Source organism: Danio rerio, chromosome 5 (assembly GCF_052040795.2).
Source record: "Danio rerio strain M-AB ecotype USA chromosome 5, GRCz13ab, whole genome shotgun sequence".
Lineage (NCBI taxonomy): Eukaryota > Metazoa > Chordata > Actinopteri > Cypriniformes > Danionidae > Danio > Danio rerio.
This window is the reverse complement of record NC_141025.1, coordinates 72,827,578-72,853,108: the sequence shown is the minus strand read 5'-3', so window position 1 is coordinate 72,853,108 and position 25,531 is coordinate 72,827,578. Positions and strand designations below refer to the sequence as shown.

The 25,531-nt window shown below is 41.1% G+C and overlaps 3 protein-coding genes and 1 long non-coding RNA gene across 65 annotated transcripts in view; 2 read left to right on the top strand and 2 right to left on the bottom strand.

The window, feature by feature from the left end:
* The window catches only part of camsap1b (calmodulin regulated spectrin-associated protein 1b), a 49,759-nt gene extending 43,188 nt beyond the window's left edge, over positions 1-6,571 (top strand). For 9 of the 10 annotated variants that reach the window (XM_087252201.1, XM_087252199.1, XM_087252196.1 and 6 more), the window contains 6 exons: positions 946-1,082; positions 1,184-1,398; positions 1,506-1,608; positions 1,746-1,867; positions 3,327-3,445; positions 4,949-6,569. In XM_087252201.1, the coding sequence (XP_087108327.1) occupies positions 946-1,082; positions 1,184-1,398; positions 1,506-1,608; positions 1,746-1,867; positions 3,327-3,445; positions 4,949-5,245 (993 nt within the window). In that variant the 3' untranslated portion in view covers positions 5,246-6,569. 10 annotated transcript variants of the gene reach the window in all.
* Positions 5,093-11,464, bottom strand: LOC147844493 (uncharacterized). Its single transcript, XR_015492109.1, has 4 exons — positions 10,016-11,464; positions 9,700-9,967; positions 8,547-8,783; positions 5,093-7,249 (listed from the first exon to the last, which is right to left on the bottom strand). It is a non-coding gene; the product is annotated as an uncharacterized LOC147844493 (long non-coding RNA).
* On the top strand, positions 10,067-21,415 carry LOC137495657 (uncharacterized). Of its 7 annotated transcripts, XM_087254504.1 has the most exons (7): positions 10,842-10,948; positions 11,021-11,119; positions 13,060-13,584; positions 15,128-15,406; positions 15,504-17,614; positions 17,741-18,643; positions 19,140-20,644. In XM_087254504.1, exons 1-5 carry the CDS (start codon positions 10,942-10,944, stop codon positions 17,111-17,113), a joined length of 2,520 nt encoding a protein of 839 aa, XP_087110630.1. In that variant the 5' UTR covers positions 10,842-10,941; the 3' UTR covers positions 17,114-17,614; positions 17,741-18,643; positions 19,140-20,644. The 7 variants fall into 7 exon arrangements, with proteins under 7 accessions (XP_087110625.1, XP_087110626.1, XP_087110630.1 ...); XM_087254502.1 differs by having other exon boundaries at positions 15,504-18,662; positions 19,849-21,415; XM_087254501.1 differs by having other exon boundaries at positions 15,504-18,643; positions 19,849-20,949.
* Positions 20,085-25,531, bottom strand: part of kcnt1b (potassium sodium-activated channel subfamily T member 1b) — a 163,973-nt gene continuing 158,526 nt past the window's right edge. For 46 of the 47 annotated variants that reach the window (XR_015491916.1, XR_015491917.1, XM_087254322.1 and 43 more), the window contains 2 exons: positions 25,340-25,424; positions 20,085-23,514 (listed from right to left, as the gene is read on the bottom strand). Coding sequence is in view for 45 of the 47 variants with exons in the window: in XM_087254322.1 (XP_087110448.1) it covers positions 23,397-23,514; positions 25,340-25,424 (203 nt within the window). In the remaining 2 variants the exon portion in view is untranslated. Of the gene's footprint in view, positions 23,515-25,335; positions 25,425-25,531 lie in introns of those variants that run through there. The other variant, XM_087254367.1, reaches the window with a different exon arrangement.

Below are 25,531 nucleotides of genomic sequence, written 5' to 3'. Positions count from 1 at the left end.
ACATTACACAGACACGCGCATATAAATATATATGTGTGTGTGTGTGTGTGTGTGTGTGTGTGTGTGTGTGTGTGTGTGTGTGTGTGTGTGTGTGTTATGGAATTATTTTAATTTGTTATTTTAATTCATCGTCCAATTGTGTTTCTAGAAAGACTTTCGTTTTTAAAATCTTGAATCTTCTCTGGGCAAATTACACTTGCAACACTCATCCTTTATAAATTCTCCTTCAGTGAAAGGTTTCCTGTGCTGTGTGATTAGCTAGGCTACATCATAACTAGCCAGCGTAGAATTTTCTTGCACTTTATTACCACAAAAAAAACTGCTGTTGTTGAGCTGATAAGCCAGCTGCTATTTGTTTTACTTTTTGATCTCGTTCGGCACCAGTGTAAGAGCTGAAGGCCTGATGTTTTATTTTATAATGCCTTTTAATATTATATTCCTTCATTACTGCAACTGATTCCTGGCAAATTAAACAGACACATATTCCGCTGACCTCTGTGAAGAAATATTCTTTGCCCCATCGTGACTGAAATTTCCTGCACTCACTGTTGATTTTCCTTTTTCTTGCTTGTGCCACGGCTCGCCAAAATGTGATTATGAATTGTTTCTTTCAGTTTGTTCGGTTCGTTTTACTTCATAACAGGACCTGCTGCCTAATTGAATGCATGTAATAGCGACACCCGGTGGTTATTTATTGAAATTTTTCGGAAATTTATCGGTGGTTCATTTTTGTATGGCGGGCCAGATTCTATTAATATTCATAAAAAGCCTCACGGGCCGCCACAAAACTGATCACCGGCCGCAGATGGCCTGCGGGCCGTAGTTTGGACACCCCTGGATTAGGGACTTTGTAAACAGACTTTTCCGACTAAGCATCACTTTGACAACTCTCTAGAGCTCTTATAACACCTTGACAATATCCTACAATACTACTTTTGCCTGCAGGATGAGCAAAAAGCAGAGGATGAATTGGCCAAAAAGCGAGCCGCATTTCTCCTGAAACAACAGAGGAAGGCCGAGGAGGCTCGACTCCGCAAGCAACAACTGGAGGCTGAAAGTGAGCAGAAAAGAGATGAAACCAGGTAATGGATAAAGTCTGGTCCTTTAGGAATATAAAAATGGAGGGGAAAAAAAGTAGAAGTTGAATTATCTGCTTGAATTGTCTTTTATTTCCCAATATCAGGAGGAAAGCTGAAGAGGAAAGAATCAGAAAAGAGGAGGAGAAGGCCAGGAGAGAGTTGATAAAGCAAGAGTACCTTAGGAAGAAACAGCTGGAGCTGTGTGAAGAGCAAGAACAGCCTCAGCCCAAACCCAAGACCAAGCCCAAAAAACAAAGGCTGAAGTCTGTGGTGAAGGAGGAACCCTCCATTGATCCTCTTCCCAAGTGCCCTGCTGCCAGTAATTGTTGAATTTGTGCCTTCTGCTTTTTAGACAACAATATAATAGAACAACAAAAAACATTGACTGCACTTTAACTGACCTATTGAATCTCTGTCCCTCACCAGATGAGAATCTCATCAGTGCCCAGTCTGGCTCTAGTCTATCACTGGCTTCTGTGGCCACCACTGAACCAGACAGTGTCAACTCAGGAGGGGCGGGATCTCAGCGGTAAGTCCTTCCGCATGTCCAACAGTGTGTGCAAATGCTTGCGTGCATTTCATTAATTTCTTTCAGAATCAATCGACTGTTCAGACTGTGACCTCCAAAGCACTTTAATGTTGCTGTTTGTTTGTTTCCATGAACAGAGGAGAATCAGTCGAGTCATTTCCAGGTCTCAGTCGCAATTCCAGTCGGACTACAGAGAGAGACTGGGACAACGGCTCCACCGCGTCTTCCATTACATCAACATCCATGGCGGAATACACGGGTGAGTTTTCGCTTCAATAGTTGTTTTGATACTCAGAAGCTCTGGTTGCTAATTTATTTATGAATTTACTTAAACTGCTTTAGATATGTTTGCACCACAACAACATCCTGTTTTAAAAATAGCATGCTGATGTAATCTCGGTCATGCGTCAGTCAATGTTTGTCTGTGTGCTTGAGTACATAAGCACTTATGCGTTTTTTTTCATCAGGCAGATGTTAGTGAACAAGTAAGCCTGTAGACTCTCTCTTTTGCTCTTGAACTGACAACGTATACATTTAACAAGGGATATGTGCTTTTTTTATTTAAGTCTTGAGTTTGCAGAATAAATGGTGTTGATTTGCACTGAAATGAAATTAATTTAGATTTTTTTTATCTGAATATGTGGGACTTTTTTTCTTTATTTTTCTGTCAATTCTGCCAGAAACCCTAATTTCCAATCGTGATTAGTGTAAATTATTTAACTAATGCTGATGGCAGTAATGTCATGTTCATCATTAATCATTTTTATCTTGATGTTTACTCCAAGGAAGTTTTAAACCATGTAAAGAAGCAGATTGTTTAGAGCAGGGGTCAGCAAACTTGTTCCTGGAGGGCCGGTGTCCTGCAGATTTTAGTTCCAACCCTAATCAAACACACCTAAACAAGCTAATCAAGGTCTTACTAGGTAAAGTAGAAACACCCAGGCAGGTGTGTTGAGGCAAGCTAGAGCTAAATCCTGCAGGGACACCGGCCCTCCTGGACCGAGATCGGTGACCCCTGGTTTAGAGGTTGTTTAAAAAGTTTAGCCACATTTGTTAGGTGTCAGAGTGATGGATGAGCTAGTTTAATTTGTATCACTAAGACTGAGAAGCTCCAGTACACAACAATAAGAGCGGTGTAGGAACACCCTGTCCTAACCAGGTGAAACCACAAATCAATGACCAATACATCTACATTTATTTTAAAATGTAAGAGTCTTTTTGTTTTGCTTTCATTTAGTTTTTTCTTTAGTTTTTTCCTATCCAGTCATTCATTCATTTTCCTTCAGCTTAAGTCCCTTACTTATCAGGGGTCACCACAGTGGAATGAACTATTCCAGCAAATGTTTTAAGCAGTGGATGCCCTTCCAGCCACAACCCAATACCAACTAATCATAGTACATATCCTAGGGATGTTGCATGAATGAATGAACATGAATGAATGAATGCCTATCTGGTCAACATTTCAATGTTTTTGAATTTGAAAGCTGCTAAAAATGCACTTGCCACATTCTATGCACAATTATCATTATTATTACTATTTTGCTTTTACTTATTTTAAAATCTTTTTTTTGCTTCTATTGTTGTTGTTTAGACAATTAGGATTTGTACTGAAAGGAAGGGCAAATGCAAGTTTTGTTGTATTTTGTACAATGACAAAAATTCTGATTCTTCTCGAGTTTTTTGTTTATTCTTGTAACAATTTTTTTTTGTCGCTGTAGGACCCAAACTTTTCAAGGAACCAAGTGCGAAGTCCAACAAGCCGATAATCCACAACGCCATTTCTCATTGCTGCTTAGCAGGGAAAGTCAACGAACCGCAGAAGAACTCCATTCTTGAGGTGTGTGACTTCACAGATTTATCATGAAAATTTGTTTATACAGACCCCTAGTTTTTTTTGGTGCTTTTAAGCAATAAAATGACTTTGTGACTGATTTTATGTCTGTAATTCCCAGAAATTTGCAAACAATTTTGTGATCTTATCTAACATATTAGGTAGCCGACTATGTTCGGTGTGCTATCTGACACAATGACAAGGACACAAATCATAAAAATAAAGCTTCTTTATTTTGTTCTTTTGTCAAGACAAGATCTAAAACAGTTCTAAAATGGTAGGGATTAAGCCCAAGGAAGGCTGTATTAATTTTATGCACGAATTTACTTTTTCTCTCTCTCAGATTTTGTTCCCCGGAGCATCTGACATAATGTACCTCGTTCAGGAAATGCATTAGGGCTTCCTCTACCGCACAGGTGTCAAACTCAGTTCCAAAAGGGCCGCAGCTCTGCACAGTTTAGTTCCAACCCTAATTAAACACAGTTGATCAAACTAATTGAGTCCTTCAGGCTTGTTTGAAACCTACAGGTAAGTGTGTTGGAGCAGGGGTGGAACTAAATTGTGCGGGGCTTCGGCCCTCCAGGAATTGAGTTTGACACCCCTGCTCTACCATAGTAAACCTAAAACACGGATTGCCAACCAAAAAACTTGTTGCAGGGAAGCGTTTTGGTTTTCTCTTGTTAATTGCAGGGAAAGAGTTCAACAAAATCACTTAGCGATTTCATGAACACCAGCCATACATGTAAAAGCACAAATAAGGTCTTTCAATTCGGTCAAGTCCAGCGGCCGTCGTCCTTCAACCAATCTCCATTATTGTAAGCTGCTTACTTGTCTGTCTGTTGCATTGCTCTATTTTTGAGATGTTTGCTTACACTTTTGTTGCAGTCTGAAGCACGTCAAACGCACAAAATGGCCAATTTGCGCCACAGGATGTCTAATCCCATCTTTGCATTGTCTTCACACGTGTGTGAAGTCTTCATTTGCGTGTGCTTACTGCACAGGCTGCAAAACACCCACCCACCCCCATGTAATGTAATGATTGTGAGGGCGTAAGTGGCATGTCATTTTGTCGAAAGACACTCAAATACATCACATAAGCTGCGAATGCAACGTCTATAAGTCATGTAAAACATTTATTTGCAAGCTGAAATAAATATCATTTGATTATATGGTTTGGAATTAGATGTTTTATGATTTTTAGTTGGATTCAGCGATTGCGGAATCGTGAAAAACTAGGGCAGGGGTGGCCAACCATGTTTCTGCAGAGCCCCCTTCCTGTAGATTTCAGTTGCAGCCCATATCAAACACACCTGCCTGCTATTATCACCTGGTGTTCAGGTCCTGATTAATTGGTTCAGGTGTGTTTGATATGGGTAGCAACTGAAATCTGCAGGAAGGTGGCTCTCCAGGAACAGGGTTGGCCACCCCTGCCCTAGGGGGAGTCTGTTTATAATACTAAATCTTGATGGTGAACAAAATTAATTGAAATGATTGTGTCTTGACCGGCAGGAGCTGGAGAGGTGTGAATCCAACCACTTGATGATTCTCTTCCGGGACAGCGGCTGCCAATTCAGAGCCCTTTACTCATACTTCCCTGACACAGAGGAGATCCACAAGCTCACCGGCACCGGGCCCAAGAGCATCACTAAAAAGATGATCGACAAACTCTATAAGTACAGCTCGGACCGCAAGCAGTTCACTGTAATCCCCGCCAAGACTGTGTCTGTGAGTGTAGATGCGCTGACTATCCATAACCACCTGTGGCAAGCTAAAAGACCCGCAGGGCCAAAAAAGAGCGCAAAGTGAAGTCAGATGACACTATTTTTTTTCCATCGAGGTCAGTAGTCACTTTGAATGGAAGAGGTTCGCTGGACAAACAGGCATGAGTTATCATGCACTTCATTTGAATGTGTTTTGGGTTGAAGTAGTACCCACAATCCTGTGGTGTTTTTACATGAATCACTCTTTTGTTACTTGAAGTATTTATTAGTTTGGCACTGATTAGCTCGTTTAAACGAAGCGCTTCCCCCATGATTGTTTGCCTTTTTTTTTACTATTATCTACTTAACGTCTTTCAAAACATGTCTGCTGCCTCCAAGGACTGCCGGAACTCGAATTAATGTACAAAACTTAGCTGACTTGCCTCTCAACCAAATTTTTTTTGCCTCCAAAAACATGCTGCTCCTTTGTTGTCGCCGGGATAATCCCGGGTCTGCATACTTTTGGCCTTCATGCGTTGTGGTACTGTCTGTTTATTCAACTCTTTCAAATAAGCGCCTCGGTTTTAACCCCCCCGCTTGATGGTCTTTTTTGATTGGGAATCAAACAGACCTTGATAAGTGTCAGATGCAGTTTACTTCTCTTTCTCGGTAGCGGCCTCTTCCACTGGACAGTCTGTACTATGGTGCACTTATGATCATGTTTTAGTGCTTTTATTATCATGCAATGTAACCATGTTGATGTTGGCACTGGAGCTTTTTTTTTTTTTTTTTTCCCTCATGCAGAAGAGCAGCATGCTCTGTTATGAAGAGTGTCGCTGTAAACGATTTGAATGACAGTATTTAATATATTCACAATCGGTTACTTCCCTTGCAGTCGCTGTCTAATTATTTACCAAGGTTGAAAACATTCCTCAGCGAAACAAGTCAACACTGCCGACGTCCTTTTGCGTGTAGACGCTCGAAAAAACACTCACAGAAGCCTCGTGTCTGGTGTCAAGATCAATTGAGTGTTGCACATGCACTTTATTTTTTTGCTCATGACGGTGTAGAGGTTTAAAGGGCTTAACGAAACTGTTTTTACTCCTAAAGCTTCAGTAGATTTGAAGGTACTCTGGTAGACACTGAGAAATAAACACTATTAACACCGGAAAAGAGCACACTGACAGCCCCTTACGTCTCTTAAACTACTGTTTCCAAACCATAGGTGTTAGAATTGTCATTTTAAACTGCATTTTTTTGTATATTATGTGTGTTTTTATATATTACCTAAAAGATTGTATTGATGTTGATCACTTTTTTTTTTTCTTTTTAAACACTACTCTTCGTTTTTTTTGGCCATTTTGCTTCCTTTATCTTACCATTATTTATTTTAAGCAAGACTCTGAGAATTAATAAATATTTCAAGTCAATACATTCATTCTCATTATTTTTGTTTATTTCTGATTATTGACATTCTCATCTTTCTTCCACTTTATTTTCTTGCACATTACATTGAGTTTTGTCTGCCCGACTGCATGACTTTAGCTCTGATTTTACAGGTTTTAAGAAATCACAGGAAAATCGGTGCTCTTTCACGTGAGTAACAATCACACCATGTGATCTATCAAAACACGCAATCTGGGAGAATTTCCGATGAGTCGCTGACATCCGCCAGATATTTGGCTTGTTAAATACCTGGAGCTGTCGCCAATTCAAAATCCTACCGTGTGAAATGTGTTCTGATTGAAAATCACATCTGAGATTACTTACAGCCAATGAGAGAGCAGCATTCACTAGGTGGTTTATTTATAAACTAATTTCAAGAGGATCACGTGGTTATGATTGAACACGGCTGGTACCGCATCAGCTCCGTATATTGCACCAATCAGATGAATACTGATGCACTATAAATAGCCAGATTATTCCACTCCAGTCATTTTCGTCTTGAAGAATCCCTCGTTCCACCCCAACTCCTCCCCTCCAACCACGGCGGCCCAGTAGTTAGCACTGTTGCCTCACAGCAAGAACACCCCTAGGTCGGCCCCTCACCAAGGCAGTTGGTGTTTCTGTGTGGAGTTTGCATTTTCTCCCCATGTTCGCATGGGTTTCCCTCAGCAGGGCTCGAAATTGCGACCATTTTGGTCGCATATGCGCCCGAAAATTAATCGATGCGACCTCATAATATATTTGGGCGCATTAGTGCGACCTGTTTTGATTTTTTTTTTAAAACGTGCTGAATCGCTCTTCCCTGCCGCTATATTGGTTCATATTAGCTGTCAATCACTCAAGGCTTTTCACTGTTAGATGACAGGGAGGGAGCTTTTATGTCCACGGGAAATGCAAACGGCTAAAGAGTGAAAACTTAAAGCACGCAGGTTTGCAAAGTGCAAACCCCACCTAAAGTTGAGGCGCAGATGAGAGCGATCATGACACGTGGTGAATATTGATCCGCCAGCTGAGATCAATCGAGTACGCGCTTCTTGGAGAAGGTGCCCGAATCATCATGCGTTGCATTCACTGCGTGTTCAGCGCAAATGTCCGCTAAAAGTCAAATCTAATACTGTATCATCGCCAAAGAAGCTCGCCTTTACTAAGTTTACACTGAAACTGCGTCTCATAACAAACAGCGGTATTGCGCCGATGCTCAACCTGCTCATAAATGGGGTCGGCTGACTCGCCTACTTTTCCACAAACACAGAAAAATGAAAATCAGCTCAGACGGAACCTTTAAATTGACACAAACTGAAACCAAAACTTTTAAAGAGTTATAGAAGTGAGACTTTACTTCCTTTCTTTTGCCTATTCTTTCTTGAGGTGTATATTATTTTTTTTTAATTTAGTTACTGATGACTGTTTTGCAGCTTTCAGCCTTGAATTTAATATTTTATTATAATCTTTTGTTTGTTTTGCAGCAGAAATATTCTTTATTAAACTGACATGCATATATATATGCTGTTTAGCAGTACAAAATAAATATTTCTTACTGCAATGCTTCATTTTTGTTTGATGCAAACTATACATTTATTTTTCATACAGTAACAGACTTTTTATAGCAGATAACTTGCATTCAAGCACATTCAAGGCAGCATGATAATGACAAATGTAATTCATTGTTACTATTATTGTCATTTTCATCATCATTAATAATCTAGAATTATAATACATACACATTTTGGAATTATTGCACACAAATATCAATGTCATCTCAGCCTTAGTTAGATGTCCTAATTGATGTTGTTTTAAAATACAATAAGTCCCTTAAAATACTATTTGCAGCGGTGTTCAATCATTTTTGGTGGGTGCTCCTAAATTTTTTCTGGTGCTCCTAAATTTTTTCTGGTGCTCCTAAATTTTTGAAGTTGGGAGCACCGGTGCTACCAAATAAAAAAGTTAATTTCGAGCCCTGCTCAGGTTTCCCAGTTTCCTCTCACAGTCTAAAGACATACAAGATAAGTTAATTGACTACTCTAAAATAGCATATTGAAACAGCTCTTAGCCAGATATATCACAGCATGTTTACAAGCAGGGGAGTTCTCGAGACCTACCTGAGCTCAAACTCCCCTCTCGCCTTTCAAACGGGAGGGAGCCCTGGACTCGGATATTTTGAGCTCAGGGCTCTCTCCCAGGACAGCATGCCAAATACGCTTTATTATAGAGATCTGCATTCCCGCGGCTGTCCCGCGGGCGCCGCAGGACCCGACCAGATTTCTGCGGCGCGGGAATAAATTTCCGAATAAATCGCGGGAGCGGTCGGTAACGGGTTTAATTTGGGAGGGGAGCGGGCTGTCTGGCAATATCGCGGATATTGCTATGCGAATGAGAGAGAGAGAGAGCCTTGCCTGTGTGTGTGCGCTTGGTGCTTGTGTGTGTGTATGTTAGTGCGCGTGCGCGCGAATCAGAGAGAGAGAGAGAGAGAGAGAGCTTTCCCAGATAGCAAAATACACTCGGGCCAGTTCCGGCTAGATTCTCGCCTACCGGAGACTTACCACTCAGCCCGGCTCCGGCTGCCGGACTCCGGATGCTTGTGGACTCACTGCCCGATTCCAGGCAGATGCGGCGGCCGTAAGTGAGCCGACGCTGCCGCATCCGCGCTGGAATCGGCCCAAGAGTAATGTGCGCTGTGGCCCGGAGCTGGCGCGACTCAGTATTTATATACCTTTATATAAAAACTTTTGGTATTACATTGGTACTTGATACATGGTATTACAAGCCTTTGAGTTGATATAACAGCAAACACCTGTGTGTCTGCTTGGTGCTTGTGTGTGTGTTAGTGCGCGCGCGTATGAGAGAGAGAGAGAGATTTGTCTGTGTGTGTGTGCTTGGTGCTGTGTGTGTGTGTTTATACAGACAGCTTGGCTGTCTGGACTGTATAGCTGGGGGATTTTCGGTTTTGTTCTCCCCCGCTCTTTAGCGGGATCGGGCGCGGCGGGCAGAAAACGGGGCGGGTCGGCAGCGGGACAATAAATTCTTAATATAAGCGGGAGCGGTCGGGTTCGGGCTAAAACCTGGCGGGTGCGGGCGGTAGCGGGATTCAAAATTTAGTCCCGCGCAGATCTCTACTTTATTATCAATCATCAGCTAAGGGTGAACCCCCCACCCCCACATTCCACCGCTTCTGCCTCCTACTCAATTCTAGGATTGGGCGACACGGAGGCAACAAGGTTGCTGGTTCAAGTCCTAGCTGACAAGTCGGCATTTCTGTTTGGAGTTTACATGCTCTCCTCATGTTCGCATGGGTTTCCCCCAGGTACTCTGGTTTCCTCACACAGTCTCAAGACATGAGACACAAGTGAATTAAGTAATAGTAACCATCACAAGCACTTTAATACTGAGCTTTTCTAAATGAGAATGCACTGGTGTGGTTGGCAGTTTATACCAATAGAGTTGGCTTTATAAATCATGAAATAGGCCAAACCAATCTGTGGGTGCTCTCGAGAACTATCTGATCTCGTATCCCTCTAAACGTTTATTGACCAGGCGTCCAGGCCTTGGGCTCATGTATCTCCAAGCTCGGGGTTCTCTCCCAGGACAGCATGCCAAACGTGCTAACATTGTCAAGCATTATCTAAGTGTGAACTCTTGAATATGGGTATCTGCAGGTCACCAGGAGGATGGGGGAGAGCTATTTCAGTCTATTTGGACCCAAGAAATGGAAGACTTATGTAAATATGGCAGGAGCACCTGTGTGTATTTGATGTGTCATCTGAGCAAAACCACAGCGGAGTAGAAAAAGAAAAAAGTTGAAGAGAAATTGCTAATTCAACCCCACTAAAAGGCTTCTTTCTCATTATGTAGTTACAATGGTATACTACATATAAAGATATACTATGTGTCCTCGTGTTGTTTGTCACTTTTGTTTGGTTGGAAGACGCTTGCAGACCAAGACAACATTGTCAGCAGTTCTTCCTATTGTAAAGTCATGCAGTGTGAACCCCAGTCTACGATCCATCTTGCAGTGTAAACAAAGCACCGACAAATTGATAGTCATGCAATGTGAAAGCACCTGTGATGCGACTACTTTAAAAATCGTGCAGTCTGAACTCGGCATTAGAGTGGATGAGTTTTTTTTTTTTTGTTGGCAAATTATTAGGTTAATTTTGTCGTGATTGGAGTCCTGACTCCCTCCACCTGGGGAATCGCTGGCCTTGAACGCTGTATCCTTGACAGTCCACTAAAGACACATTTGTATCCTGGAAACGGTCAGTTTATCCTCAGCGGGGGGCTCTACAGGTCTGACATTCAGTGGATCGATTGACGTTACACAGCAACTCTGAGGATATTGTTATTTGATGTTTTTCAAATATGCATGGTGAGTATCATTACATCTATTGTTGGCTTCAGAAACAAATCGATATAAACCAATGTTTCTTTTTCTGTCTAGTTCTCTTCATTTTTGTGGCATTTCAGTGCGTACGTGAGGCACGGTTTCAGTCTTGTATATACACCGGGACGGACTATGTGTGCAAGGAGATCCCAGAAGGTAAGATATTTATTCAAAAGATGAGCTTGTCTTGTGCAGGTTCATCAAATAAAAGGAACTTTAGAAATGAAAGGGATATATTGATACTTCTGTTCAGCAAGGTTGGATCAAACTAATTAGGTTACATGATTGCATTTTTGTCCGAAAAGTTGAAAATGAGGTGGTATAGCACTTTAATGTCACTCTATGACATACTAATAGATGCAAGAAGGCATCACTCTCCACTTGATCCAAATCAGTTAATGTTTCTTTTAAACAGTCATTTTGAGGGGTGTTTGAAACATTGACATCAAGAGTATGTTTTTGCTCAACCATGGATGTCAATGGCTTGTGATTTTCAGAATTAAAAAAAAAAAAAAAACTTTTAGTTAAACTTAAAACCCTTCAGACGATATATAACCTCACCGGCCACTTTATTAGGTACACCTGTCCAACTGCTTGCCAACTCGAATCAACTAATCATGGGTTGAGCAACTCAATGCATTTAGGCATCTGCTTAAGTTCATAGTGAGCATCAGAATGGGGAAGAAAGGTGATTTAAGTGACTTTGAACAGAAGAGCATCTTTAAACACACAATGCATCCAACCTTGGGGCGGATGGGCTACTGCAGAAGAAGACCTCACCGGGTGCCACTCCTGTCAGCTAAGAACAGGAAACTGAGGCTACAATTTGCACAGGCTCACCAAAATTGGACAATAGAAGATTGGAGAAATGTTGCCTGGTCTGATGAGTCTCGGTTTCTGCTACAACATTAGGATGGTTGGGTCAGAATTTGGGGTAAAATGAAAGCGTGGATCCATCCTGCCTTATATCAATGGTTCAGGCTGGTGGTGTTATGGTGTGGGGGATATTTTCTTGGCACGCTTTGGGCCAATGAGTACCAATTAAGCATCGTGTCAACACCACAGCCTACCTGAGGATTGTTGCTGACCATGTCCATCTTTTTCTGACCACAGTGTACCCATCTTCTGATTGCTACTTCCAGCATGATAACATGCCATACCATAAAGCATGAATCCAAAAGAGCACCTTTGGGATGTGGTGGAATGGGAGATTCACATCATGGATGTGCAGCTGACAAATCTGCAGCAACTGCGTGATGCTATCATTTTAATATGGACCAAAATCTCTGGAATATTTTCAGTACTTTACAGTAGTAAGGTGTACCTAATAAAGTGGCTGGCCTGCTGAAAGAATCCTGCTTAAACCAGTCTAGGCTGGTTGGCTGGTTTTAGTTGGTTGACCAGCCTGGTTTTAGAGGGGTTTTGCCCATTTTCAGGCTGGTTTCCAGCCACTTCCAGCCTGGTTTTAGCTGGTCAGGCTGGAAAATGACCAGCTAAATCCAGATAAAACCAGCTTGACCAGCCTGGTTTAAGCTGGACATAGCGGGTTTTGGCTGGGCTCCCTGCCTCGCTAGGCTGGTCGAGCTGGTTTTAGCTGGTCAGCTAAGACCAGGCTGGAAACCAGCCTGGTTGGCCAGCTAAAACCAGCCTAACCTGGTTTAAGATGTTTTTTCAGTAGGGATATGTAACAGTAATTAAAGTTCCACCTGTGATAATCTATTCAGAAAAGTAATTCATATAAACATAACACATTGCTATTGTTGCAGAATTTTCCTAGTCCAGCATGTTAACTTCTAATACTCTGCTTGAAACCAATTTCACAGAATTTGTAGTTTTCTTCTTATAACTGAAATGTGTTTGTTCAAAAGTGTGGAGTGTCTTTGTGGCCAGTCAGTTTGAGTAATCAAGTTGTTTACATGTATTTTTTTAATAATAATGATATACTTATTTAGATTTATTATTAATTATTAATTTATTGCATTTTTAATTGAGTCATTTTTGTGTTCCACTGTGGTCATTGTTGAAAGTCACACTGAGTAAATCCTTTTTAGACAAACACACTAATGCATTTCTTTTTCTCTTTCTCTCTATCCTAGACTATCCTTCTGGCTTGACATCTGTGATTTTCTTTACGAGTGGTATTGGTGAAATCAGCCCGTCTATGTTTAACAGCACAACTCTGTCCTCTGTAAATAGCCTGACCATGGCAGGGCAAGATATTACAGCAATTAAACCACAATCCTTTGACAAGTTTCAAAACCTCAAATCTCTGAATCTGCATAGAAATGATCTTACCCAGGTCTCATCAGACTGGTTCAGCTATCAGGTTCCACTTGAGAGCCTTAGATTGTCGAATAATAAAATCACTGCACTGGATCAGAATTGTCTTGATGGACTGTCAAACCTGCTGGTGCTGAACATGTCACAGAACCAGATTCACACTATAACCACCAGCAGTTTTCTTTCTCTTGGTAAACTTAAGCAAGTAGACCTGTCCAGCAATAATCTGACGCGTTTGAGTGTGGATGTGTTTCTCCCGCTTAACGGAACCAAGATCCGCTTGGATGGAAACCCCTGGGACTGCTCCTGCTCGGTGAAGGATTTTGCCAGATATCTGAGAGGTATACATTCATTTCCATTTCCATATTTTGTGCTGAAATTCATTTTAATTCAACATTACAATAAGCACAGAAAACAGATATCTCACCCTCAATGCTATTTGAAATCATTTTATTTACTGTGAACACTAGAGAGTAGTTTATATAATTGTATTTTATTAAATGTAAATAAATAAAACACGATTAAAATGTTCTGCGTTCGGCGCCAGTGTAAAAGAAATCAAGTCAAACTCCACAACCCAATCCAAATGATCTTTCCCACACCTGAAGAGAACAAATAGACAAGAGAGACTTATCCCCCACATGCAGTCACAAGACAGTTGGTAAAAACAGCTCACACTTTACACACATTGCAGTTTCTGCAAAAAGTAAAACACCAAAATTTTCTTTCTCACTACCAAAAAGACGGACCCCCAATTTATGTAACAACCCCGAATGTCTAGAGCTGTGGTTGAAGCAAGTGAAAGAATAAATAAATAAACAATTTGTAGGTTATGATCTTAATGACCTTTAAGTCCTTTTATTGTGAGAAAAATGGGAAAAGTTTGTATTTACAGAAAACAAAAAATAGGAGCGCAAACAAAAGGGCTGAGAATGGCCAAAATAATAAACCAAAAATGTACTAACTCCAGCCCGAAATAACTTACCTAATAGAATCTAAAGAAATACAGAAAATACATTTTAAATACTTTCCTTACTCTTAAACATGAGAAAAATCACTTCAAACTAAATGACATTAACTTTATAATACTGATGGGTTCACAATTGTCACAACAAGGAGGAGAAAAGATAGATGAAGAGCAGATTGACAGTTTTACAACTTACTTGGAAAACACACCGATAGGCTGTTTAAAAATAGCGCCGCATTCTTAGAACAGTTCTCAGTCTCTCCCCTTTTTCAAATGCAGTACCTACTGAATAGTAGGCAATTTAGGACGCAGCTAACCCACCAATACGCTCAGGCATAACATTTAAAAATCTATAGATCACCTAAAAATGAAAAATCTTCCTTTAGTTACCTTTGATTTTTACTATTTGAAAAGTTTAAGTTAAAGATTCTTGCCAAAACCGAGCTGAACAGTCTCGTCTTTATTGTGCTTAATGTTTTTTTAATATCATAAAACTTTTTAAAATATATTTATTGTCATAATTTAAGAATTTATTTTAATTTTACATTTTTAATCATTAATAGTTTTGAATATATATATATATATATATATATATATATATATATATATATATATATATATATATATATATATATATATATATATATATATATATATATTGTTGTTGTTGAAACCATGATACATATTTTCTTTCAGAACATCCTAAACTTTTGAAGGTTTTTGAACTCCTATTAAAGAAATCTGACAAAAATAATGGTGACCAGAAACATAAACTCCTCTTCATTAATGTATTCCCACATTGTCCTAACTATTAATATTTGCAATTTTGATTTATTTTTTACTTCAAACTATCATAATGTATATAATAGATCTCTTTGGAGTGAACCCAAAGTGAATTGTGTATTTCATGCATACAGGTCTGATGAATACTTCTCTGCTGGAGAATGAGATGCAGGTGTGTTGTAACAGCCCTCCTGAGCTGAAAGGTATGCCGGTATGGAAGGTACCAGAGTGTAAAACCCTCACAACTCCACCACCGGGCACCAACACTGTAAACCTTATAACTGTGAGCCTTATTTCTGTAAACCTTACCACTGTGAGCCTTACATCTGCAAACCTTACCACTGGAACTACTCCCGCTGTAATAACCACCAAACCTCTTACAATTGGACACACAACTTTAATCATTTTAATTGGTAGGTGGAACTGATTCATTTCCTTAATTCAACCCTCAGTTGGTCATATTTCACGTATATTAGTTTGTAAATGACTAACCTTTTAATCTGTGACCAGTGGTACTGTGTGCCCTGGTGCTTGTCATCTGTGTCCTTTCAGTGCTTTATCACAGGAAACGAGAGCGGAAACATCTACAAGCTGTAAAACCTTGTTCTGACATACCGGCCAGTGAAACAACAAAGGGCAACAGAGAACAAAAGCAAAAACGGAAATCTGAATTCGCTAATAAAACACAAGTTGCCAAAACAGATGTATTATTGAGGACGGACCAGATGGTAGCTGGCAGTGAGCAGATATCACAGATTTACCATATTTATTCATACGGGACTTATGAAAACAGAGATCCTATTAAACGAGTGAGATCTGCCGGGCCGGTCCTCTGCAGGATGGACATGCTTGCAGAACTCGCAGAGACAGAAGTGGAAAATGAGGTGAGGAATGAGGAGTATTACAATGGATGGATGACCACAGAGAGACTAAAGGAGAGTGGGAATAGTGAAGAGGTGAAGTTGGAAGATGGAAAAAACATGGATGAAGAGACTGCCAGAGAGTTGAGTAATTCATCAGGAAAGACTTTGGAAACCTTCAGAGAGGCAGACGAAGATGTAATAGATGAGTGTGTCAAAGCCGGACCAAGTGTGGACATTGACATCCCTCAACTTGAGTTAGAGAGCTACTTGTCGGATCATATGAATGTGGCAAGAAGCAGCCAGGATATTCTCCAGGCAAAACCCATCACATCCCAGTCTGAAGAGACTCCGGAAAACCTGCCGTACCTCTCAATTGGTGCTGACCCAGAAAGCCAGATCTCGGTGGTTGATCCTGACAGTCCTGAAGGTACATCTGGACATTCGAGACCCATTCGGCGAGTACTAACCTGGCCTCCGACAGCGGTTCAGTGGAAGAAGCAGTGGGCTCAAAATCAGCAAGTCCTCAATGTGTTCCCCAAACTAATATTTGTAACCGGATGTAGGTATGAAGTCAGACAATTTCATCCCGGCGTTTCACCGATTGCCCAACAATTCAATGCACTGGAGTTTCTTCCAGAAATCATGACTCCGGTAGACAATGTCCAAGTCCATATTGAGGAGGACACTTACAGGTCATGCGCACCAAATGTCTTGCATTTTAATCCTAAAGAATGCTTTGCTAATGCTAATATATCTCAGAGGGAGGATTGCAGAGTTGTTAGAAACGAGGAAACGTTGAGGTTTGAGTCAACCATTGATCTGTCCTCTAAGAATTCGCCTGTTGATGAAAGCGATGTCTCCTCTGAATTGTTCAGCATTTTTAATCCACCATTTAATGGCAACAGATCTAAACCTGCTGTTGGAGAAGAGATGCTCAACAGAGATAATATTGAGGAAATGCAAAGTGTGAAGAAAAAGACACATAGAGTTGCATCAGAGTTGCAGAAGCCATCCAGGAGAGCGGAGAAATCAATATCGAGAGGTCATAGAAACCGACAGGAAGGTCAGGTGTGGACCGGCTCTGACTTGAGAGCACCTCCTTCTGGAGGCTCTCCAAAAGATGACAGCCTGTTGCTGGGGAATGAGTACACCTTTATAGACCTTCTACATGAGGTGGTGGAAAATAATGGCAGATGGACTCGAGACAGGTGGAGGAAAACGCAAAAAAACAAGCACAAACTCAAACAGAGTCGCTAAGTTTGATGGAAAATATCCATTTTTGAGACTGTTTAGCATCTCCACATGACCTGATGCTGGTTGATTATAGATTGTTGGAGAAACTGGAGATCTTGGAGGAAACCCAGATGGGAAACCCAGGGACAAACATGCAAAACACAGTGTACATAGAAAAGACTTGGGGGAAACTAGGTATTGCTGATTTTTCTGAGCTTGCAAAACAGGTATTGAAATATATGTATATAATTTTCCACACACTTATATGCCTTAAATTGTGCACACAATTGTTTCTATATTCTAGACCAGGGGTGTCCAAGCTCAGTCCTGGAGGGCTGGTGTCCTGTGTAGTTGAGCTCCAAAGTCTTTCAACACGCTTGCCTAAAAGTTTTAGTATACCTAAAAAAGACCTTGATTTGCTGGTTCAGGGGTGTGTAATTGGGGTTGGAACTAAAATATGCAGGACACCGGCCCTCCAGGAACAAGTTTGGGCACTCCTGTTCTAGGCCATGGGTGCCCAATCCTGTTTCTGCAGATCTACCTTCCTGCAGAGTTCAGCTTCAACTCTGATCAAATGCAACTAAACCAACTAAGTAGGATCTGAAGGAGCATTTGGTAATTAAAGACAGTTGTGTTTGATCAAGGTTGCAGCTGAACTCTGCAGGAAAGTAGACCAAGTTTTAGACCAAGGGTACCCCAACTCGGTTCTGGAGGGCTGGTGTTCTGCAGATTTTAACTCAAACTTGCTTCCACAAACCTAGCAGGAATTTTCTAGTACGCCTAACATACTACCTGTTAATTGCCTACTACTCAGTAGGTACTACATTTGAATTTACTACACAACCATGAATGCGAGTAGTATGAATGAAACTCAGGCGTACTACATCCACCATTACTCATAATCACTTGACCTACCTGTGTCAGTTGCATCACTTCACTCCAATTCATGAATTCTCTTGTGGTGCATTACGGGGTAGCGTAGTGTCCATCGGATGCAACCTTCAGAATCTTACCAGAAGTAGTAGGTCATCAGGTACTTCCTGCATACTGTTCTTTGAAATCTAGAAATTCAGACATACTACTCGGCTTGCTTGCATACTGTTTTTTTTAATGTACTATATAGTATGGGATTATTCAATTTCGGACGCAGCCATTGATTAGCTGGTTTAGGTATGTTTACTTAGGGTTGGTAGATAAACTCTGCAGGACACTGGCCCTTCAGGATCGAGATTGGGCACTTCTGTTCTAAACGATGCATAGACACTCTTAACTGGTGTGAGAAAGTAAATTTAATCTGGTTTATATTTGATAAATATTTGTATTATGCCACTTTCATTAATCAGTGTAAGCAAATTGTATTACAAATCTTACAAATCTTACAAATCTTAAAACTTTCAGTGTGGACACTTATTTCTGTTAAAATTGTTTAAATCAGTTCTGTAGTAAAGCAAAAATGCTGAAATATGATTCTTGGTTTTTAGAAAAATCATATTTTTTGTTAGTTTTACTAGAAAATACTATAAAAAATACACAGAGTTCAGTTTTTAACAAAGGGTAACACTTTACAACATGGGTCACAGCCATATCACCCTGCAGCCCAAGACTGGTTACTCACTGAAGCTAAGCAGGGCTGAGACTGGTCAGTACCTGAATGGGAGACCACATGGGAAAACTAGGTTGCTGTTGGAAGTGGTGTTAGTAAGGCCAGCAGGGGGCGCTCAACCTGTGGTCTGTGTGAGTCCCAATGCCCCAGTATAGTGAAGGGGACCACCACCACCAGTGTGCTGCATCCGCTTGATTGCGGCAGCCACAGGACAACAGTGCCAGTGTGCTCACTAAACACCAGCTATTGGTGGAGCGGAGAGACTGTGATAGAGCCAATTTGGTGGATGAGGATGATTGGGAGGCTATGATGGTAAAGGCTGATGGAGGGAATTTGGCCAGGATCCCTACTCTTTATGAGAAGTACCATGGGATTTTTTTTAATTACCACAAAGTGTCAGGACATAGGTTTAACGTTACACTCACAGTATTCTCACTGACAATATAGAGTCCCCTTCACTATACTGGGGCATTAGGACTCACACAGACAACAGGTTGAGCGCACCCTGCTGGCGTTAACACCACTTTCAACAGCAACCTAGTTTTCCCATGTGGTCTACCATTCAGGTATTGACCAGGCTCAGCCTTGCTTAGCTTCAAGCCTGGTTTAAACTTCTGCGTCAAGTGACCGGCGTAACCCACGGTGCATGCAACGAGTGTAGCTGTGCATTTATACTTCTGCGCGCTGTCTCTGTTGGTCTGCATTAACACTTCCGAAACGCTAGTTGGCAGTCAGGTGTAAATGTTTCTCTGTGTTGAGTTTCTTCGCTGCTGTTTCGCTTCTCCTGAACACTTTCGGGATGTACAAGTGGCTCAAACTCGCACATTTTGAGGCAGGAACCGGCAGACGTGCAACAACTTTAACTATGAGGTAAACACAAAACAAAACTTTCCATCCGGAGCTCCTTCACGGGACTCCACACTTGTAAACAAATGCTCCATCAGGCTAGCACCATTCACGCGGCTCTTGGTCCCTCCCAGACTCATCAGCGCTACTAAACCAACCAATCACAGAGCTTGCGCTACGCGTCGTTGCGACGTGTAGTTACATTTTTTAAAAGGTGCAAATGTGCTATGCCTCAGCGCCGTAGCATATCCCGGCGTTTGACGCAGAAGTATAAATCAGCCTTCAGTGAGTAACCGGTCTTGGGCTGCAGGGTGATATGGCAGTGATTAATTCACGGTTCATAAGCAAGCACAGTATTGTATTTTAATAGTGCATTCGTAAATTTTGAACTCTGATAGATGCTAAAATTATTGTTCATTCTTTGTTCTTGTTAGTAACTACAATACAATATGGGACATGTAGATAATGTTAGTTAAAAAGTTACCTGAAAATGTGGTAGAACTAGTTCCCGCCGTAAATCTTCATCAGTAGGAAATTACTGCCACATTTCTCTGGCTGCATGCAGCGTTTATTGATTCATTCTTACATATTAGTACAGACTTCATTTAAGAAATTGTACAAAATTTAGAAGTTCATATATTTTTCAGCACAATTCAAAAACAGGAGCCTGCAAATGTAAACATGGGTCTCTGACACATTTGGCAAGATTAGGACATGCACGGTCCATGTTTTTCTAGAACTACGAAAAAAAAACTCCACAAAGAAATGTACAGTACAGCAGCTGTGATCAGCTGATCCAGATTTCAATCATAGGGAACTAGTAAAAATAGAAGAAATCTGCAGGCTGTATATTTTCTAACATGCTCTTAATGCATATCCTTTCCAAACGATGGCTGGAGATTTAGAAAAACATGTTAAAAGAGAATACAGTGGACAGAATGTTTGGGAACAAAATCTTTACGCAAGCAAAAGAAATCATGAACATAGTATAATATACTGTACAGTATCCCGCTTAACACGTCAAGGGTTTTGTAAAAGCACTTTATCAACAACCCCGTACTTGTGACAGACTGGAGCAATACTGTGAAGCAATAAATAAACTGCAGAAAAACACACAGTTTTGAAATATTTTTGACAAGCTACTAGATTTGCTCATTTTGCCATCTTCTATTGCGTTTGTGTGTATAGAGACAGACGGATAAGTGTGATATGAGCAGTGTTCAGCAGTTTACTGAAAAGTATGCATCCCATTTCTGCTGTGTGAAATACTTAATGGCCGTTTAAAAACAATAGAAATATTAAAAACAAATGCAGTTTCTATGGTATCTTCAAATGTCAGCTTCATTTCTACTGGTAGAAACTACATTGGAACACAAAAAACAAAACATTGAATTGACACAAAAGACGAACGATAAATAAATAAATATTAATCCAATTTTTATTTTATAAATTGTTCTTAAACTGGTCTACTTTAATCAAACTTTTTTTGTTGTTGGTTAAAGGGTTACTATGTACTGCTCTATTAACAGAGCTTAGTGCAATAAAAATCAGCAAATTAAACTTCTTGCTCTCTCAAAGTGTCTACACAGTATCACTCACCGGCTACTTTATTGGGTGCACCTTACTAGTACCGGGTTGGTCCCCCTTCTGCCTTCAGAACTGCTTTAATCCTTCATGGCATAGATTCAACAAGGTACTGGAAATGTTCCTCAGAGATTTTGCTCCATATTGACATGACAGCATCACGCAGTTGCTGCAGATTTGTCGGCTGCACATCCATGATGCGAATCTCCCGTTCCACCACATCCCAAAGGTGCTCTATTGGATTGAAGTCTGGTGACTGTGGGGGCCATTTGAGTACAGTGAACTCATTGTCATGTTCAAGAATCCAGTCTGAGATGATTCGTGCTTTATGACATGGTGCGTTATCCTGCTGGAAATAGCCATTAGAAGATGGGTACACTGTGGTCATAAAGGGATGGACATGGTCTGCAACAATACTCAGGTAGGCTGTGGTGTTGACACAACGCTCAATTGGTACACATGGGCCCAAAGTGTGCCAAGAAAATATTCCCCACACCATTACACCACCAGCCTGAACCGTTTATACAAGGAAGGATGCATTCATGCTTTCATGTTGTTGACACCAAATTCTGACCCTACCATCAGAGTGTTGCGGCAGAAATCAATCTTCTATTGTCCAATTTTGGTGAGCCTGTGTGAATTGTAGCCTCAGTTTCCTGTTCTTAGCTGACGTGAGTGGCACCTGGTTTGGTCTTCTGCTGCTGTAGCCCATCCGCCTCAAGGATGGACGTGTTGTGTGTTCAGAAATGCTCTTCTGCATACCTCAGATGTAACGAGTGATTATCAACAAGGCATTTGCACCCACAGAACTGCCGCTCACTAAATATTTGATCTTTTTCGCATCATTCTCTGTAAATCCTAGAAATGGTTGTGTGTGAAAATCACAGTAGATCAGCAGTTTCTGAAATACTCAGACCAGCTCGTCTGACACCAACGACCATGCCACGCTCAGTCATTTAAATCCCCTTTCTTCCTCATTCTGATGCTCGGTTTGAACTGCAGCAGATCGTCTTGACCTTGTCTACATGCCTAAATGCACTGAGTCGCTGCCATGTGATTGGCTGATTAGAAGTTTGCGTTAACGGACAGTTGAACAGGTGCACCTAATAAAGTCGCTGGTGAGTGTATATACATGCACAAACACACTAAAAAGTAATCCATAAATCCGTCAGTAACATCAACAGTGACACAAAAACATAAATAATGTTTGCACGAAAACATAAATATGGACACACAAACATAAATAATACTAAATTAACTGAATATCTTTAAAAAGTGTAGTTATGGAGAGTAAGGGAACAGAAAAAAACTTAGTAGTAACTTTAGTAGTCTCAGGAAAACATCTCTGGAAAAAGCAATGGCTTCCAATAGAGTATATGACATCTGACAATATGTTCTATCAAGAATCGCAAAAATAATTCACGAGCTCAAACCCGCTGTTTCATAGTTGATTTGTATATTATACTGTTTGGCATCTCTTGCAAAACACAATCGAGATCCATGAAATACTTGTAATGCACTTGAAGTCCAGTCGACTGCAGTTGAGTCGTCTGAAAGATCATCAGTTTGGTTGAAGGTTTCTTTTTTTTGCAGTAGATGTGAACTTGAGCGGTCTTCTGTTCTCAGCACATGTAAACTAGTGTACGCACACACTGAAAACTGACAGTGATGTGAAAGCTTTAGCAATTCCTATTTGACGCAAAACTCCTTGTGCTTTGAGGACGAAATCGCAACAAAATACTGTGAGAGGTCACTGAGCAAGTAAAAGAATATGTGGCTAGCTCATATCTACAAATATAGATATATTTGTGCTATATGTGTACAAAATATAGCACTAATGTAAACTAATTGTGTTCAGTTTGATATCCAGTGTTCTGGTCCTCTCGGGTCAGCTCCCTCCTGTCTTCAGCTGCCCTCTCGACTAGTTTTTTGTCATTATATTTCTGATATATAGGTCTGCCCTATAAATTCAAAGTGCTTGGACATCATGTTTGGTCCAAAGTGATTGAACGTAACACCCCACCCTCGCAGTCTTAAATACGAAAATGTATTAACCAGAGAGAGGTCTCAAATGTGCCATGAGATTCTACATATCTGTGACATACAAAAGAGGAATCTGTGAAGGGTTTTGAGTGGTGGAGTTTCGGCCGTTGGGCAGCTGGGGTTGACATTGTGTTGTTGGCACATGGCTCGTGTCTGTGTGGTTGGTTGGTTAGTTGTGAGTCCTGACTCTCTTCATGCAGAGGAAGGAGGATTCTTGAGAACTTCCAGATCTTACAGATGCGTCTCATCTCTTGTCTCGGGCCGATAGTCTTGGCGTATCTTCGCTCCAGCTGGAGCCCCTGGGAGATTTTCAGGGACATGTGCCAGTGGATCAGAACGGATGATGTAGCTATAAAAAAAAAAAAGTAAAAGTCAGGTTGTGAGATTAAACCAGACAGCTAAACCTACAGTAGCAAACAGAGGGAAGATTGAAACACTTGACAAAGATGTTTCAAATGATAACAGTGGTTACAGGGTCAATACATTCTTATTATCATTTATTATTATTTATTAATTACACACCCTCATGTTTTTCCAATCCCCTGAGGCCTTCGTTCATCTTTTTAACACAAATTAAAGTTGCAGTAGGAGATCTTGAAACATTTTAACGTTACGGCAGGGACATACCAAGCCGACAGTCTGCCTTTGGGCTTCGTCGGTCAGGCTAAATGCTGATTTAGGGCGTACTCACACTATGTTATACAAACCGTGCCCAGGCCCGTTTCCCGGATCGTTTGAGAAGTGCGAGTGCACTGAATCGGGCTCAGTTCACTTGGGCTCTGGCGCGGTACGCTTATGTGTGAGTGCAAAACGCGCCTAAGCCCGAAACTGAAATCGAGACGTGACTTTTATGGGACCGTTTAATATGGATTATTAAATCATTCTTTCTGTTCAGTGAAAGCAAACTGCCCTAGTTTATTAAATACGCAAACCCCTCACTGCACCACAGCTGCGCACCTTCAGCAAACATCCTCATTCCTGCAGCACGAGGGCTTTATGAGCATCGAAATTGGCGGATCTGTTCGGCGAAATATTTGAAAGCGCGTCACTGCATATCAAACGACTTAAACAATATAACCAAAAAAATGTCCACTGTGCTAAGCGAGAGCGCTTCTTACTGAACAGCGCAGGGTCGATGACGTAAGTGTGCCCAGGCCCGAATGTAATGCGAGTGCTGGCTATCGGGGGAGACGGGAGGGGGACACGTGTGCTTTGGCCCGGTTAAGGCAACTGTACATAGTGTGAGTACGGCCTTATACTTCTGCATCGAGTGCACGACAATGGTCTGGCACAGCCTTCACATGGCCACATATGCTTCTGCGACACTGACACACACCTCTTAAAAAGTGTGACTACACATTGAGATAACAAGTAGTGCAAGCTCTGTAATGTAACGTGTATTTATATAGTGCATTTATTGTGTATGGCAGTGGTTCTCAAACTGTGGTACGTGTACCACTAGTGGAACGCAGGATCCTTCTAGTGGTACGCGGAGGAATGAAATATGTCATGTACATGCTACACACATTTCAAAATTTATCAAAAATTATGTATATAATATGCCACATATGACATATAGCCTATGTTTCTGAGGTACTCTGCCACGTTTTTTAACTGTGCAGAGTTGTAGCTCCTTTACTGGGCCTACCACGCTACTGTATTTCAATACTGCTCATTTTGGTGGTACTTGGACAGACCATTTTTTTCTAAGGTGGTACTTGATGAAAAAAGTTTGAGAACCACTGGTGTATGGCAATACACCCAAAGCGCTTCACAATCATGAGAGGGAGTCTCTCCACACCACCACCAGTGTGCAGCATCCACTTGGATGATGCGACGGCAGCCACAAGACAACAGTGCCAGTGCGCTCACCACAAACACACACCAATTAAACACACCTGACACACAGCTAATCAAGCTTTTTCTAGGTGTACTGGAAACTTCCAGGCAGGTGTGTTAAAGGAAGTTGGAGCTAAACCATGCAGGACACCGGCCCTACAGGACTTTGAACATCTCTGTGCATCTCCTATGGAGAACACTCCCAGATTTCATCTAAAATAACTTTATTTGTGCTCTGAAGATGAACGAAGGTCTCAGGGGATTGGAGCAACATGTGGGTGAGTAATAAATAATTTCCTTTTTAGGTAAGAATTTGTCACTATAAAATCTCTTACACAATGTCATTGAGCTCCAGAATGGTGTCCGGCGGAGGGTTTATCAGCACATATGACAACGTGTTCTGATTGTCATTCATTTCATCTGCAACAAAAACAAATGCACAGCGTCACTGTCGTACTTAACCCGTAGCAGCTCTTATTAATTAAAAAACATTTATGTACAAGGTTGTGAGAAGTTATCTGTATCAT

Excerpts from the sequence above, each read along its gene's own strand:
- LOC137495657 (XM_087254499.1), top strand. The coding sequence starts at position 10,942 with ATGCATGGTGAGTATCATTACATCTATTGTTGGCTTCAGAAACAAATC. Across the intron at positions 11,120-13,059 it reads GTGCAAGGAGATCCCAGAAG|ACTATCCTTCTGGCTTGACA; the intron begins GTAAGATATTTA and ends TCTCTATCCTAG. Across the intron at positions 13,585-15,127 it reads TTTTGCCAGATATCTGAGAG|GTCTGATGAATACTTCTCTG; the intron begins GTATACATTCAT and ends TCATGCATACAG.